We start from the raw sequence: 17591 nt of genomic DNA, 5'->3' as shown, positions 1-17591 counted from the left end.
TTGTTTTGTTTTTTGACAGGCAGAGTTAGACAGTGAGAGAGAGAGACAGAGAGAAAGGTCTTCCTTCCGTTGGTTCAACCCCCAAATGGCCGCTACAGCTGGTGCACTGCGCCAATCCGAAGCCAGGAGCCAGGTGCTTCCTCCTGGTCTTCCATGCAGGTGCAGGGCCCATGCACTTGGGCCATCCTCCGCTGCCCTCTGGGGCCACAGCAGAGAGCCGGACTGGAAGAGGAGCAACCGGGACAGAACTGGCACCCCAACCAGGAAGAACCCAGGGTGCCGGCGCCACAGACAGAGGATTAGCCAAGTGCCGGCCTTTTTCCAACCTTTCACTTTCAATCTGCATGCACTTTTCTTGGAAAGATGTGTTTCTTGTAAGCAGCAAATAGATGGGTTTTGTTTTTAATCCATTCAGCCAGTCTTTGTCTTTTAACTAAAGAGAGTTGAGGCCATTTACATTCAATGTGACTATTGATAAGTAGTGACTTTGCCCTGGCATTTTCCCAGATATTTCTAATATATACTTTAAACTTCCTGTGATCTTTTACTGGGAGGTGTTCTTCCTCTACCTTCTTTCGTGTTGATGACCATGTTTCTGTGTTTCTGTGTGTAACACATCTTTAGGCATCTTTTGCAGGGCTGGATGGGTGGTAACAAAGTCTTTCAATTTCTGTTTGCTATGGAAGGTCTTTATTTCACCTTCATTCACAAATGAGAGCTTTGCAGGATCTAATATCCTGGGCTGCCAGTTTTTCTCTCTTAGTATCTGGGCTATATCTCGCCATTCCCTCCTAGCCTGTAGGGTTTCTGATGAGAAGTCTGCTGTGAGTCTAATTGGAGATCCTCTGAAAGTAATCTGGCATTTCTATATTGCACATTTTTAGAATCTTTCCTTTATGTTTCACTGTGGTGAGTTTGATTACAACATGTTGTAGCAAGGATCTCTTCTGGTCATGTTAATTGGGAATTCTGTGTGCTTCCTGTACTTGGATGTCTCTCCAAACCCAGGAAGTTTTCTGCTAGTATCTCACTAAACAGGCCTTCCAATCCTTTCTCTCTCTCCATGCCTTCCGGAACTCCTAGAACCCGAATGTTGTTTTTTTTAATAGTATCCTGTAGATTCCCAACAACATTTTTTAGATTTCTAATTTCCTCTTCTTCTCTTTGGTTTGACTGTATATTTTCCTGTGCTCTCTTTTCAAAGTCTGATATTCTCTCTTCTCCCTTCTGATTCTGTTTTTAAGGCTCAACTATGTTTTTTATTTGTTCTGTTGAATTCTTCATTTCATTTTGAATTCTCTTCAATATATCAATTTCATGTTGTATTAAATTCCTCATTTTATTTTGATTCCTCCTTAAGATTTCATTTTCACAAGAGAGATTTTCTTTCATGTCCTGCATGGATTGCAGTAGTTTATGTATTTGTTTTTGGTTACTTCTAAATATTCTTATCATAAATTTTTTGAGTTCCATTTCCTGCATATCTTCTATCTCAACATCTTCATAATCTTGTATTGATGTGTCATGTTATTTTGGGAGTGTCATGTTGTCTTCCTTTTTCTTGTTTCCTCGGTTGTTGTGTCTGTTGTTTGGCATTTGTAATTGTACTGTCTGCTTTCAGTGACTCTCTAGAGGCATGTGGTGGGTGTGGCCAGAGAGCTCTGTTCAGTTCTTCAGGGTTAAGGGTGTGCAATAGTGACACACCAGGTTTGACATGGTAAATCTCTCTCTCTCTTCTTTAATCAGAAGGGAAGTAATTCTGCTCAGCTGAGCTCTTCTCCTTGATGGTGATTGGTGCCTGAGCACTAGCCCCAGTGGGTATAATATTCGTCTGCTCTGTCCCAAGACCACACAAAGGATCTGTGCAGTCCTCAGTGTAAGCTCAGATTCCCCTGCAGTGTCTCTCACCTGGTAGCCAAGGCCACCTGAGCTTGTGGCATCTCCCACCAAGATTACTCAAGTCTCAGCCACACTGTGAGTTCTCACACACACCCTCAGCTATTTTTTTCCCCACAGTCCCAGTTCATAAGCTCTATACATTCACTAGTTCTCAGTCTCCTGTTATTACTCCCCACCAGAGTCAGGTTTTCTACTTGGCTGATTGCCAGGCACATCCCCGAGCTGGCACAGCTGTTATATATGTTCAAAATAGCTCCTGCTCTATCAGCTCCTAGGCTTTTGTAAGGTGACTGGTGAGAGAGAATCGTGTCTGTACCGTCCCTTTTATTTTTTCTCTCCTCTAGTGAGGCTGGTGTACTTTCCCCCATGGGGCTTCAAGCCTTGTTCCCTCTAGGCTCTTCCTGCCACCTTTCCACCAGTGTTTCGGGCTACTGTGGTTTTATCTCACCTTTCTTTCCAGCACTGGTGTGGAAGCTCTTGGCAGCTGGGGTCCCAAGCTGTGGCGCCCATGCCCTCCATGTAGGTCCACCATGTCCCTCTAATTATGAAAGACTGTTCTCTGCCATTTTTTTTTTTACTAATTCTTCCCTGAGACTACAGTATCTTCACTTTTATTAATCTGTCTTCTCCCAGACTATCAGTACGCTCCCTCCCTATTCCACCATCTTGACTCCCTCAATAAATAAAATCTTTAAAAAAAAAATCTACATTCTTACCTAGGTACCTAGGTCTCTCTGATAATAACTGCCCATCGAGTATTTCTGCTTGGATATCTTTCAGGAGACCTTAAACTCAACAATGGAAGGGCATATTCTCCATCACTTTCACATCTCTGCACAACCTATTCACTCTGAATGCCTACCTTTCTTCTAACAAAAGTCTATGCATTCTTCAGATCTTCCCAAATATATCATTTTCTCTATGACGCCACCAAACTAAGCTAAATGCCCTCAATGCTGCACCTATAGCACCACATACTTACAGTGATCATAGGAATTGTCACACTGTATTGTACTTGTTAATTTATGAGTTAAGCTGCCATTTGCAGTGCCAGCATACCATATGGGCACTGGTTCCATTCACAGCTGCTTCACTTCAAATCCTGCTCCCTGCTTATATGCCTGGGAAGGCAGCACAGGATGGCTCAAGTGCTTGGGACCATGCACCCATGTGGGAGACCTTGAAGAAGCTCTGGCCTCCTGGCTTCAGTCTGGCCGAGCTCTGGCCAATGAGGCCATTTAGGAAGTGAACTAGTGGATATAAGACCTCTCTGTCTTTCTCCCCTTTCTCTCTCTACAATGCTGCCTTTCTTATAAAATAAATAAATCTTTTTTAAAAATTTACAACCTCTATGCCCTGTAAAACTACAAATTCTTTAAGTATATGAGCTGTATTTTATTCAATAGTCTAAACAAGAATGTAATATTATGCCTGGAAGAAGACTGAAATGCAAAAAATATCAACTGAGTGAATGTTGATTCTTACCAGCAAATAATTTCTTGAGGTGAGATTGAATCACTGATGGGTTAGTAGACTGGCCCAGTATTTCCAATAAGTCATCATCACCAATAAAATAAAATCTTGGGAATGCTGAACGTTTTTCCTAATAAAAGTTAAAACATAAAGACTAGCTTTATCTTTCCATTAATTAAGATAAATACTTCACAATTTAGTACATATAGATTCATTTAAAAAAAAATAACATGCCTCCAAAAATTCATTTAATGATTTCTGACATCTTTGAAGCTGATCAAGTATTGTCAGTAGAGCATTTCTGATGCCTGCATGAGTAGTTAACGTTGTGACTCTATTGTCCTTCTTAATGTCATTCATTATTGATCTAAAAAGAAAAAATGAATTATTTTCACATCTATTTTTAAAATTATTGGCTGAGGGAAATTAAGACATTTATTTTATCAACTACTTACAGAGATAATACTGCTAAAATAACAATATAACAAGAAATTTCCCATATAGCAAACTCTTGTTTCAAACTTTCCCTAAAGATATATTAAGCCCTACACAATAGAGCTAATGGTGCCATTGACAGAAAAAAGACACTAATTCCTCAAAAGATTTCAATAAAATTACAGCAAATCATAAGAAGTCAAAGTACAAACTACTGTTAAACTGGCTAATATGGCAACTTATAACCTAGGACTTCTTTGAAGAAAGAACTTAAGCTGAGATACAAACAGTAAATAAAAGAAAAAGAAGATTAGTGGGAGAAACAGTTTCTGACAGAGATCCTGGAAAAGAGCAAGATAACAACTGCTTCAAAAAGTTTATAGAACTAATATGGATTTCCATTACCTTTTTGTTTTTTTTTTTTTATTTATTTCCATTACCTTTTTGACGCCCCGTTATATCTGAGAAACTACTGGCTGTAGTTAATAAGGTAAAAAAAAAAAAGGAGAGAAGATACAAGAAAGATCTAAAGACATGAACAAGAAGCAGATCCTACTTTATCCTTAGAACAATGCAAAACCACTTTAAAGTTCTACTTAAGAAAGAAAAATAAAGAAAGCATGAAACTGCATTTTTAATAGTTTTCTTTTTTTTTTTTTTTTTGACAGGCAGTTAGACAGTGAGAGAGACAGAGAGTTATAGACAGTGAGACAGAGACAGAGAGAAAGGTCTTCCTTCTGTTGGTTCACTCCCCTAATGGCTGCTACAGCCAGTGCTACACTGATCTGAAGCCAGGAGCTGAGTACTTCCTCCTGGTCTCCCTGTGGGTGCAGGGCCCAAGGACCTGGGCCATCTTCCACTGCACTCGTGGGCCACAGCAGAGAGCTGGACTGGAAGAGGAGCAACCGGGACAGAATCTGGCACCCCGACCGGGACTACAACTAGGGGTGCTGGTGCCACAGGCGGAGGATCAGCCAAGTGAGCCACAGCGCCGACCTGAAACTGCATTTTTAAATTATTCCATTTTATGAAAAACTTAATGGAGAAGACAAGAACAAGTCAGAGGGTTACTGTAATAGTACAAGTGACAAAGCACTTTAGAATAGAATGGGAGAAGTAGAGATATAAAAGGTGGTTAGTTCAAAATATTAAGTAGGTTAGAATCAATTGAATTTGATAAATTAATGAATCTGGAAGTGGAGGGAAAGGGATACATCATGATATCCAATATGTTTCTGCTTTCAGCAATTAGGTAGTACTATTTACTGAGATAAGAAGCAGAAAGAGAAAACATTTGTGGGAAAGGGATATGTAGGGTATGCTCAAGAGTTCAGTTTTGATCTGTTTATTGAAGATGATTAATAGATATAGAGCTCGGAAGAGAAATACAGACAGTACATATAAATTGAGAAGAATTCATCAAAATGAAGAGAACTGAAGCTGAGTGAAGTTAAGATTACATGAGGAAAGAACAGTGAGAAAACAACCGAAGAGAGAAGTTTGCAAAATGTTCACACCTGAAGGTTTGGACAGGGATAAGAACTGAAAAGGAGGAGCAGAACCAGAGAGAAAGGTAGAAAACCAAGCAAGTACAGTATCACAAAATCCAAGGAAGAGAGCAACATTATTAAATATCAGCAATGAAGTAAATCAAGAAAGAAAAATTCTCATTGAAGATAAAGTAATTGGTATTTTTAGGCAACATACACACACACACACACACACACGTATGTATATATATTAAGTACAATGGTAAAGATAGAAATCATATTATAATGGTTCAAGAATTAAATTTTGAATAAATTGATAAATGGCTTCTCAGAAGAAAATACTGAAAGCACAATGAAAGTAACTAGCTTGTATAAACCAACTCACAATATGAATGACTAAAAAACAGTCATAAGGGTCTATGTCTTATCTAAGTGCACTGACCTAAAATCTTCATCAACTCTGTTGAAGCGTGTCTGTTCTTTAGGCAATGCTCCACGGCCAAAAATGGGTTCCAAATATACCCACTTTCTCTGAATAAGATTTAAATTATGCAGGTACTCATCTAACTCTGCAAGTTTTCTTTCCCAAATTGATACTTTATCTTCAAATCCTTTATAATAAGGGGAATCCTTTAAGGATTGAAGAAGGCATCTATTATCTCCAACCTGATTTACTATATCTTTCCAGTCTTTAATCAGTTTGATGGTTCGATTTTGGCTGTCTTCATAATCAACCAGTGTAAACACAGCTCCAACTCCCCAAAGATCAAGTTCACGTAAAGCTTCTCTGATTGTTACTTCACCTTGTGCCCGACTATTTAAATCCTATTTAATGCAAAATATCCACATTTATTATTTCAACATTAACTATCACATAAATAAATTAGAATAAATACACATTACAGCAAAATATAATTATATCTAACTGTTCACAAAAGGACAAAAATTAAATATACATATTTTATATGTAATCCAAGAAAATTACTGATCATTTTATCCAGGCGTATCATACACAAAATATCCAAGTTCATGGTCAAAGTACATATAAACATCAGCCTAAAGTGTTCTTAATCTTACAAAAAATAAAATCAGAAAATTCAAGCATCTGTCATGAAAAACAAAATTAATGTGGCTTACTTCAAATTTTGTACACCAAAAGATAAGATTTAAGAGAACATTAACTTCATAAATGTTATTGTAATCTTATTGTAAATTCTACTACATTTAAACTAGAGTTCCTTCCTTTAGCAGTTGTGCACTTTTTTTTTAAGGTGTATTTATTTATATGAAAGGCAGAGTTGCAGAGAGGGAGGGAAGGAGAGAGAGAAAGAGATTAATCTTCCACATGCCAAATGGCCACAACAGCCAGGGCTGGTCCAGGCTAAACTTGGAGCTTAGAACTCCATCCAGGCCGTGCTGCAGCTCACTAGGCTAATCCTCCGCCTGCGGCACCAGCACTCTGGATTCTAGTCCCAGTCGGAGCACCACATTCTGTCCCGGTTGCTCCTCTTCCAGTCCAGCTCTCTGCTGTGGCCCATGAGTGCAGTGGAAGATGGCCCAGGTCCTTGGGCCCTGCACCCGCATGGGAGACCAGGAGAGGAACCTGGCTCCTGGCATCGGATCAGTGTGGTGCGCCAGCAACAGCGGCCATTGTGGGGTGAACCAACAGAAAAAGGAAGACCTTTCTCTCTCTCTCTCTCCACCCTGCCTGTCCAAAAAAAAAAAAAAAACTCCATCCAGATCTCCCATGTGTGTGGCTAGAGCCCATGCTCTTGGGCCATCCTTCCCTGCATTCCCATAAGAATTAGCAGAGAGCTGAATTAGAAGTGGAGAGGCTAAGGCTCAAACTGGTACCCACATAGGATGCCGGTCTTGCAGGTAGTGGTTTAACCCACTGTGTCACAATACCAGCCCCAGCAGTTGCACTTTACAACTTCTCATGATATAAATACGTTCCAAGATTATGGACAAACATAAAAGTTTACATTTTGGAGACAAAATATTCTGCTACACAGGGCCCTCAAATTTTTATACTGAATGGCCAGAACAAAACAAAGAAAGTCTGCCATTTATGACAGAATGGTGATGCATTTTACTTTTACCTGAACCTTTACTCAACCTGATTGGCAAGCGTGTTCTTGGTTTAGCTTTCTGGATCTGTATATCCCATAGCTTCTATTTGTAACGTTATCACATGATTTTAATTGTATTTTATGTAAAGTTTTTTAATTAAAACTTATTTCATTTTTAATGAAAGACATTTTTTGAAATCCATGATTTTCCTCTCCCTCAAAGAGGTTTGTATTATTGTTTCTATACCCACATAAACAGTAGTAGACAGATTTGGCTAGATTATTTATACAAGAAAAATGGAATAATGGAACATGGTTACTATTTTAAGGCAAGAAAAAAAATCTAACACCATTGCTTTAAATAACAGAAAATGAAGCAAAATTATATATTAACAAAGGTCAGACTTATGGGAAATTTACAAAAGATATTCTTACTTTGAGTTCTGAAGCTTTGGCTACAATTGTATCAGCTACGCTAAGCAGATCACCAAACAATAATTTTTCTAGACTGGTCCCCCTAGGAAGGCCAAGTAGACGAAAAAGGTCAAGCCAGTGATCTGGAGAAAGATTCTCCCCTCTGACATATTTCAATATAGGAATTGCAGTCTGTTTTTTAAAAAAGAAGAAAAAAAGAAAAAGGCATGTATATGAAAATATAAATTTTTATTTACTTTCATGGTTATTAATTATAAAAAGTTTAATTATTCTATTATTTAATGATCTTGAAATCACATTCTCAAACAGAATTATATAAATCCTTCTGTTCAACACTGATACAGATACATGCAAATTTCTATTTGTAGTTTAATATATTTTAAGACATGACTAGAATGTTTCTACTTTTATTATTTTAGCATATGACTTACATCGCCCTAGGATGTATGAGTATTCAAATTTATAATCTTAACCATAAATTTCTTAGCCACAGCTTATTTCCAATGGTAGCAGAGTGATCAATAGTTTTTATGGCTTAGCCTGTATTTTCTATCTTTTTCATGTAATAGATCACTTTAATCGAAAAATATATAAACTAAAATTCTGGTTTACTTACTACATAATAAAAAATAAATAAAAGCTGCAAACATAATTTTTAATAAACAGAATAAGTAAAATAATCTTACTTTATACTTGTCAACTTCTGATTGTAATTTTACTGTCATTACTGAATGTTCTTCAATCTTCCTCAATCTGTCATGCCAATTCATCAAAAATTCCTCAAACAGGTAAGTCTTGGTCCTATAAAATAACAAAAATACATCTTAAAGTTCACATCCCAAAAAAAGACTACCAAATTATAATAATCTAAATATTGGTTTTTTTCCGATCTAACCGAAAAGTAATCCAATCTTCATTGGCCATTTCTTGAAATCCTTGTTGAAACTCTTCATACAGGGCCCAAATTTGTGCACAATTCTCAATGTCTTTAGAGATGCTATATGCCAAGGAGAAGTTAGGTTCTTCTAGTCCAAAATGATGACAATCATCACTATAGAAACAAATATTGAACATTATGCTTTGTAAAAATAAAAACATAAATATCAAGTTACTTAACTGAATTCCACACATATGTATGCCTGTGTATGTCTGATGGAAGAAAGACAGTGGGGGACTGTCTTCTTTATTCACATATATGGGCATAATACCTAAGGAGTTAAAATACTTAAAAAGGAGTTCTTAATATATAAAAAAAGAGATTTTATGTATACATCGTATATATCTTTGGAATAATCTGATATGAGAACATTCTTCGTAGCTGGAATGGTCGGTTTCAAGAATATAAGCTAACCTTCATCTAATTAATGAAAGATCATTAAATAATAATAGTTGTAAGAGTAGGTAGGCGATATAGTACAAAGGGTAGGACCACCTTTGGGAAACTCATATTCCATTCAGAAGTGCCTGAATTGAGTCCAGACTACTCAGCACTTCTGGTCCAGCTTCCTGAGGATAATTCCGGGAGGCAACAGATAATAGCCTAGATGACTGGGTTCCTGTCACCCACATTGGAGACCTGATTGGAGTTCTAAGCTCCTGCCTTCAGCCTGGACTACCCCGGGCTATTACAGGCATCTGGGAAGTAGACCAACAGATGGAGTGCATCTCTTTTTCTGCTTCTCCCATTCTCTCAGTTACTCTGCCTTTCAAATAAATAAATCTTAGAAAAAAAAGGGGGGGGGGGCAGTGCTGTGGCGCAGTGATTTAAAGCCCTGGCCTGAAGCACCAGCATCCAACATGGGAGCCGGTTCTAGTCCTGGCTGCTCCTCTTCCCATCCAGCTCTCTACTATGGCCTGGGAAAGCAGTAGAAGATGACCCAGGTCCTTGGCCCCATGCACCCACATGGGAGACTGGGAAGAAGCTCCTAGCTCCTGGCTTCAAATCGGTGCAGCTCCGACCATTGCAGCCATCTGGGGAGTGAGCCAGAGAATGGAAGACCTCTCTCTCTGTCTCTACCTCTCTCTGTAACTCTGTCTTTCAAATAAATGAAATAAATCTTAAAAAAATTAAATTCAATCCCATCAAGGTGGCATGTACCAATGCCATCTCACTAGTCCCAGTGATCAATTTCAGTTCACAATTGATCATAATGAAAGGACTAAGAGTCAAAGGGAGCACATAAACATGTCTAGTACCTGCTAACACTAACCGATAGAATAAATAAAGGGGAGAGTGATCCAACATGGGAAGTGAGATACTCAGCAGACTCATAGAATGGCAGATGTCCTAAATAGCACTCTGGCCTCAGAATCAGCCCTAAAGGCATTTGGATCTGGCTGAAAAGCCCATGAGAGTATTTCAGGCAGGTCTTCAAAGAAGGAGGTACCTTTCTCTGAAGGGAGGAGAGAACCTCCACTTTGACTATGACCTTGTCTAAACAAGATAAGAATCGGAGAACTCAGAGGGCTTCCATAGCCTTGGAAACTCATGACTGGAGCATAGGGAGATTACTGATGCCATAGACAGGAGTGTCAGTTTGTAAAGTCAACAACAGGAGTCACTGTGCACTTACTCCTCATGTAGGATCTCTGTCCTTAATGTGCTGTGCATTGAGATTTAATGCTATAACGAGTACTCAAACAATATATTTCACTTTGTGTTTCTATGGGGGTGCAAACTGTTGAAATCTTTACTTAATGCATACTAAACTGATCCTCTGTAAAAAAAAAAAAAAAGAAATTATCAACTCCCAACTTGACTCTCACTGGGATTAAACATGACAATAGGTCTGATCTGATTTCATCATCATTTAAAAAAAATCATCTATTATTTTTCACTTATGTTTCTGTGTGGGAGCAAACTGTTGAAATCCTTACTTAAGGTGTACTAAGCTGATCTTCTGTATATTAAGATAATCGAAAATGAATCTTGATGTGAATGGAAGGGGAGAGGGAGTGGGAAAGGGGAGGGTTGTGGGTGGGAGGGACGGTATGGGGGGGAAGCCATTGTAATCCATAAATCGTACTTTGGAAATTTATATTCATTAAATAAAAGTTAAAAAAAAATTAAAAATAAATAAAAATAAGTGTTAAAAATGAAAGAAAGAATGAAAGAAAGAATAGTACTAAACTATCCATTTTCCTACAAAATGTATTAATTTATGGCTATATTTGCCTAAATCGATCAAACCTAAAACAGTACTCAAATTTAATACCTGGTATTATTATGTAATAAACTGGCAATCCACTTTCAACTTTAAAGTATTTTCTAATTACTTATTTTGCTAGATTAATTGTTTTCTCAGAGACATTGAAAGTATTTTTCTAAAAATTAAATATATTCCATAAATACATAGGGTAAGAGCACAGATAATCAGTATTCCAACTCCTCAATTTAACTTATAAGTAAATTTAATTTTCAATTCTATTTCTAGGGCTTTCTTGCACTATGTTTTTTCTGAATACAAGGTGGCTTCAAAAAGTCTGTGGAAACCGGAATTCCAAGATAAGATCATTTTACTGCACCAAAAAGAAAATCCTGAAATTCTATATAGTTTCTTCATAACACACATGTTCCATAACTCTTTCAAGTCTTCTCACATAACTCAGTTACATCACTGCTTTCTTAAGGTTATACAAAAGTAGTAATGTAAACACTTAACTTGCATTTTAAAGCTACTGAAGTTTATGAGGTGAAGTATTAAGATATCCCTCTTAGTATTTTTTTTTGTCTGTTCTACTTAATACTACTGGTTTAATTCTGTAATTAATACACAGTTATTCTTAAGTGTTGAAATTTAACTGAAATGTGATCCCTGTTAAATATAAGAGTGGGAATAAGAGTGGGAAGAGATGTATAATTTGGGACATGCTCAAGCTGACTTGCCCCAAATGGTAGAGTTAGAAACATACCAGGGGATTCCAATTCAATCCCATCAAAGTGGCATGTACCAATGCCATCTCACTAGTCCCAGTGATCAATTTCTGTTCACAATTGATCATAATGATAGGACTAAGAGTCAAAGGGATCACATAAACAAGTCTAGTGCCTGCTAATACTAACCGATAGAATAAATAAAGGGGAGAGCAATCCAACATGGGAAGCAAGATACTCAGCAGACTCATAGAATGGCGGATATCCTAAACAGCACTCTGGCCTCAGAATCAGCCCTAAAGGCATTCAGATCTGGCTGAAAAGCCCATGAGAGTATTTCAAGCATGGAAAGCCAAGACACTCTGGCAAAAAAAAAAAAAAAAACCCTAAATGAAAGATCTCTGTGAGTGAGATCCCAGTGGAAAGAACAGGTCTTCAAAGAAAGAGGTACCTTTCTCTGAAGGGAAGAGAGAACTTCCACTTTGACTATGACCTTGTCTAAATAAGATAAGAGTAGGTGAACTCAAAAGGCTTCCATAGCCTTGGAAACTCATGACTGGAGCATAGGGAGATTACTGATGCCATAAACAGGAGTGTCAATTGGTAAAGTCAACAACAGGAGTCACTGTGCACTTACTCCTCATGTAGGATCTCTGCCTTTAATGTGTTGTACATTGAGATTTAATGCTATAACGAGTACTCAAACAGTATTTTTCACTTTGTGTTTCTATGTGGGTGCAAACTGTTGAAAGCTTTACTTAATGTATACTAAACTGATCTTCTGTATATATAGAAAATTGAAAATGAATCTTGATATGAATGGAAGGGGAGAGAGAGCGGGAAAAGGGAGGGTTGCGGGTGGGAGGGAAGTCATTGGTGGGGGAAGCCAATGTAATCCATAAGCTGTACTTTGGAAATCTATATTCATTAAATAAAAGTTAAAAAAAATAAAAAATAAATTAAAAAAATATATGAGATGAAAGAAAATTCTAGGTTAACATATTTTTTCAAAATTAGCACTACCAGTTTAATGAAAAAGACACTTACACTAGTTTTTTTCTTATGACTTCAAGATCATCAAATTCAATTTTTTTCTCTTTTATTAACTTTGCACTTTTATCAAGAGTACTATGTTGACCATTTTCAATAATATCATCACCAGGCTTTAGTTGATCCCAACGAGCTTTAAATTTTTCCAGTTCTTGATAATAGATCTGAAGACGTGATTTCACATTTCCTTTCATCACTTCAATCTAATAATTAACACAAAGTAAAATGTCACTTTTTCACATTTTTATATCTAATATTTTATGTAAAAGTGAAAATATATCAACATTAACTTTTCAAAAATTGTTTTTATTTTAATTATTGATTTCAATTATAAAACAATTGAAAGACAAAATAAGGTAATAAATTTAAACTAATAAAAGATAACATGGGGCCAGCGCTGTAGCATAGTGCGTAAAGCCACCGCCTGCAGTGCTGGCATCCCCTATGAGCACCAGTTCGAGGCCCAACTGCTCCACTTCCTATCCAGCTCTCTGCTATGGCCTGGAAAAGCAACAGAAAATGGCCCAAGTCCCGGGGTCCCTGAACCCATGTGGGAGACCCGGAAGAAGCTCCTGACTCCTGGCTTTTGATCAGTGCAGCTCCAGCTGTTGTGGCCAACTGGGGAGTAAACCAGCATATGGAAGACCTCTCTCTCCTTCTCTCTCTCTCTGCCTCTCCTTTTCTCTGTGTGCAAGTCTTTCAAATAAATAAATAAATCTTTACACAAAAAGATAACACTAAAAAAAAATCATTAAACAAATCATTCATGTGAATAACAGCATCCACTACAACTATCAACAGGTGATACAATCTAAGAATTGTTCAATGACTGCTGCTTGTTCAACCTGAGTATGTAGCTTCTTAATTAAGGAAAGTATTTTCCAGTCTCCCAGCGTAGCTAAAAGCTTTAAGAGTAACTTCTTGGGTTCGGCACTATGGTGCAGGTTAAGCCACTGACTGCAATGCTGGCATTCCATATGGGCACCAGTTTGAGTCCCGCTTCAGACAGTGATCCACTTTAGATCCAGCTCCCTGCTAATGTGCCTGCAAAAGCAGTGGAGAATGGCTGAAGTCCTTGGACCTGTGCACCCATGTGGAAAACCTGGAAGAAGTTCCTGGCTCCTGGCTATGGCCTGGCCCATCCCCATTTGGGGTGTAAACCAGTGGATGGAATATTGATCTCAAACTCTCTCTCTTTGCAACTCAGCCTTTCAAATAAATAGTCTTAACCAGAAGTTACTCTTTTTTTTTTTTTTTTTTTAACAATAGATAACTGCAAGAGATGTATGCAGTTCCCAGATTGCCCTCTTGAAAAACAGATGGTGCCCTTTCCTATTTCCAGTGGATGTGGTAGCAACCCATCTTGGACAAAACCTTAGGACTGGAGGAGAAATACCACTGAAGAAATACAGGCCCACGACAAAATTACGGAACAGAGGCATCATATCAGCTTGTAGTCTAACTTGAGAGAGAAACCTAAGCTAATATTTTGTGTCTAGATTAGTGATATTTACATCAAAATAAATTTAGTAATTAAATAACATAGTTTCAGACAAACTTAAGCAACACATGATAAGTTATAAATTCGACCATAAGACTGAAAACAATATTACATTTCAAAGTACATTTCAAAGTACAAAGTACATTTCCTTCTTGCTCTGGTAAAAGTGAAGACAAACCATATGAAACAATCATATACAAGGTATTTTGCTATAAAAGCACTGAAGGGAATTAATTTCAATAGCAACATTAAATCTGTATAAACTTGAGCTATAATGGAATAAATATAAGAAATCATAAATTAGAAATTTTTTTTCCATTTTAATAAAATAACTAGGAAGTTCTTACCTGATCTTTAATCATAAGTTGATGACTTTCCATCATCAACTCAAATTTATCCCATTTGGCTTTCAGATTACTAATTGTTTCTAAACCTCCACCTGCCACGGTTCGTAAAAGTTTGTTTTTATTTTCAGCTTCTTGAAATAAGGGCAAAATCTGAACATTAAAAAAAATGTGAAAATTTATTTATTAAATCTCATGATTTCATTTAGTTTAATTTTTGTCTCATGATTTGCTTTTTTGAAAGTAAGATTTTTGCTTTTAAATAATCTGTTAAATTTCTGGATAAAAATTTTCTAATGCAAATTATTATACACAAACTCAATTAAGGTTAAAATGGGTAATCAAAGTAGTAATATCAGACGCAATGAAACCAGGAATCCATAAAGCCAAATATAATTGTTCTTCATAGCAACATTCTCATTAAAGAAGCTCTATTCATAAGAAAATGCTACAGAGGCCTCTAACAGAGCTAAGACCAGTGATTACATTATAAGTTAACTGAGTTATCCTACTTCATAGAGAAGACTAAATCACGAAAAAAATTAATAAATGGAAAAGTGAAGAAGAGAAATCAAGCTCCTAAATTTGGGGTTTCTAACTGGAATATCCTAAGTTGTATATAACAGTGGCTTTTTAATCAGTTTGGATGTAGGTCAACAGTTACTAAATGGCTTGATTTGCTTCTATGCCTTTTAAAGTGCTGTAAAATAAGTATCCTATAATTAATATCTGTAACATTAACTACTTAGGAAAATAATCACATTTGTTGAAATATATTTAAATATCACTGTTCATGTATAATAAAACAGACAAAAAAATAAATTCAAATATATCTCGAGAGAAAGGCCAATGGACCGAAACAGCACGCTGTACTAGCAGAATCAGCAAGAAGAAAGAAAAAGTACACTAGAATTTTAATTTTCTACATATGATAGGCCTTATGTTGGCCTGTAGAGATATAATAGTTTTCTAAATTACCTGCATCCAGTCCTATCCCTGAAATCCACATAATAATATATAGAATATCAAAACAGAATTCTACGACATCTTGCCAAACCCAGCAACAACTTCCCAATTCCCACAGAATATAGTCTTAAGATCCTTAACCTTGGACCATAGCGAACAGTCAAAATAAACCTCCTTTTTCATAATGTATCACAGCTGCATCACATTGCCTGGAATATATCAGATGATCTATAAATATGCATCTAATTAATGAGTGAATGTGTGCTTTTGCTAACTCCCACAGCTCATCACCATGCCTTCTTTAATTCTTTCTACAATATACAGGTACATTAGATTCTCTACCTTTAACTTTTTTATACCTTTGAATTTGTCATATAGCAGACATAAAAGTTTTAATAATTTGAAATGTTTCTTTTTCTTACTCTAAATATAACTAAAATCACCCACAATGTTTTCGAAAACTTTGGCTTGCTTATTCTGGGCTCTGGCCTTCTGAATACTATTTTTATGAATCCCTAACACTCCATCTTTGCATTTAATTATGAATTCTTCCATCATGTGTATGTATGTATATGTAATCCAATGTGAGATTTACCATCATGCTTTAGCATTCGAAAATTACAACTCTGAAGATAACACTACGACTTCTTTAAGCTTGCCTTATTTTAATATGTTTCATCATAAAATAGGTTTCTGAAAACAATGACAGGATTATCATTCTTGTTATACTACACCAACACAGTATCAAGTGTGCAATCATGAGCCAACCAGCTGGACCACATTACATAAACTTCCTTTTATATATGTTTTGAGATCATGTATTTATCATGTCATTTTGTAATTTAAACATCTCCAGTACTATTGAAAAACATGACTTTGTGATTCTTACCTCTGGCTTACGTTCCTGTAGCTTACTATATTGCAGATTTGCATCACCTATTTCTTCCACAGACTGAGGCATAACTGTTAAGATTTCCATAGCCTCCGTAACAAATGTATCAATTTCATGTAAGTGAGCTAAATGGGTAATATTGAAATATAATATTATTCCCATCAAAAAGATTCAGTTGCATTTTTCCTAAATCAAGGAGTATTCAAAGTGATTACTATGTGAACATATTAGATCTTATTATCATTTGCTTTTGTGCAAAACAATTTCACAGTGTGGAATAAGAAAAAAGAATTTTTTCCATGAATATTTGTTTTGTGATATACTTAAAACTTTTGGGAAAATGATACAAAATGTACTCATTCTTTGTAAATTTTACTGAAAATTAGGCATGTTTTCAGTCTTTTAAAATACATTAAATCTTCTCAAATTCAAAGAAAAAACCTTGTGGTGTTTGGAAAATAATTTTGGCAACTGAAAAGTTAGAGATACACACTAAACCAAAATGACCTACATTTCTCAGTAACAAAGGCAACAAATTAATACTACTCAGACTGCAAACAACAAAAATGCCTTCAATTTTTAATTTTTTAAAGATTAAATATGGATTTTCTAAAATTATCATTTTGAGAAAATATATTTCCTAATACTTTCTAAATAAGTTTTGATTTTTAATCATCACCAAGAGTCACATAACTATCAAAATACAGGCCTTTATATACAAAGTAAAAACAAAAATTTGAAAGTGTCTTTACCCTGGATGGATTTCTTCAGAGAAACAACAAGCATGTCAAACAACTTCTGAATGAGATCATCAATCACAGTCTTAACAGGGTTGCAATTAATATTTAAACAGTCCACCTTGACAGTACTGAAAAATGTCAATTGATACATTGTGAAATGAAAAAGACTAACTAGAGGAAAAAAGTTTCATTATGATATTATAATCACTTTGTATAACACATTTTAAAGTGTAAGTAAAAGTATTATTGAGATCCTTAAGCACATTCAGATTTAGCAAAAATGTCTCATACATATTATTTAAGTTTTTCATTAAACAATGGTTTCATTATAATACTACATTTAACTGTCAAATGTTTTGAAAAAGCAGCACATTATGATTCACTAAGTATCAACAGAATACATTTAAATATTTATAAACT

The 17591-nt window shown here is 36.1% G+C and overlaps 1 protein-coding gene across 7 annotated transcripts in view; it reads right to left on the bottom strand.

Moving 5' to 3' along the window:
* The window catches only part of DYNC2H1 (dynein cytoplasmic 2 heavy chain 1), a 365259-nt gene that overhangs the window by 307727 nt on the left and 39941 nt on the right, over nt 1-17591 (bottom strand). For all 7 annotated transcript variants that reach the window (XR_016219689.1, XR_016219704.1, XM_051820199.3 and 4 more), the window contains exons 19-28: nt 17184-17299; nt 16429-16556; nt 14577-14726; nt 12726-12931; nt 8700-8855; nt 8491-8605; nt 7805-7975; nt 5740-6122; nt 3607-3739; nt 3385-3502 (exon numbers count right to left, since the gene is read on the bottom strand). Coding sequence is in view for 5 of the 7 variants with exons in the window: in XM_051820199.3 (XP_051676159.3) it covers nt 3385-3502; nt 3607-3739; nt 5740-6122; nt 7805-7975; nt 8491-8605; nt 8700-8855; nt 12726-12931; nt 14577-14726; nt 16429-16556; nt 17184-17299 (1676 nt within the window). In the remaining 2 variants the exon portion in view is untranslated. The remainder of the gene's footprint in view (nt 1-3384; nt 3503-3606; nt 3740-5739; nt 6123-7804; nt 7976-8490; nt 8606-8699; nt 8856-12725; nt 12932-14576; nt 14727-16428; nt 16557-17183; nt 17300-17591) is intronic.

The sequence above is a fragment of the Oryctolagus cuniculus genome, chromosome 1, assembly GCF_051225735.1.
Source record: "Oryctolagus cuniculus isolate XC-2025 breed Fujian yellow rabbit chromosome 1, ASM5122573v1, whole genome shotgun sequence".
Taxonomy (NCBI): domain Eukaryota; kingdom Metazoa; phylum Chordata; class Mammalia; order Lagomorpha; family Leporidae; genus Oryctolagus; species Oryctolagus cuniculus.
Note: the sequence above shows the minus strand (reverse complement) of the source record. Positions and strands in the feature narration are given on the sequence as shown.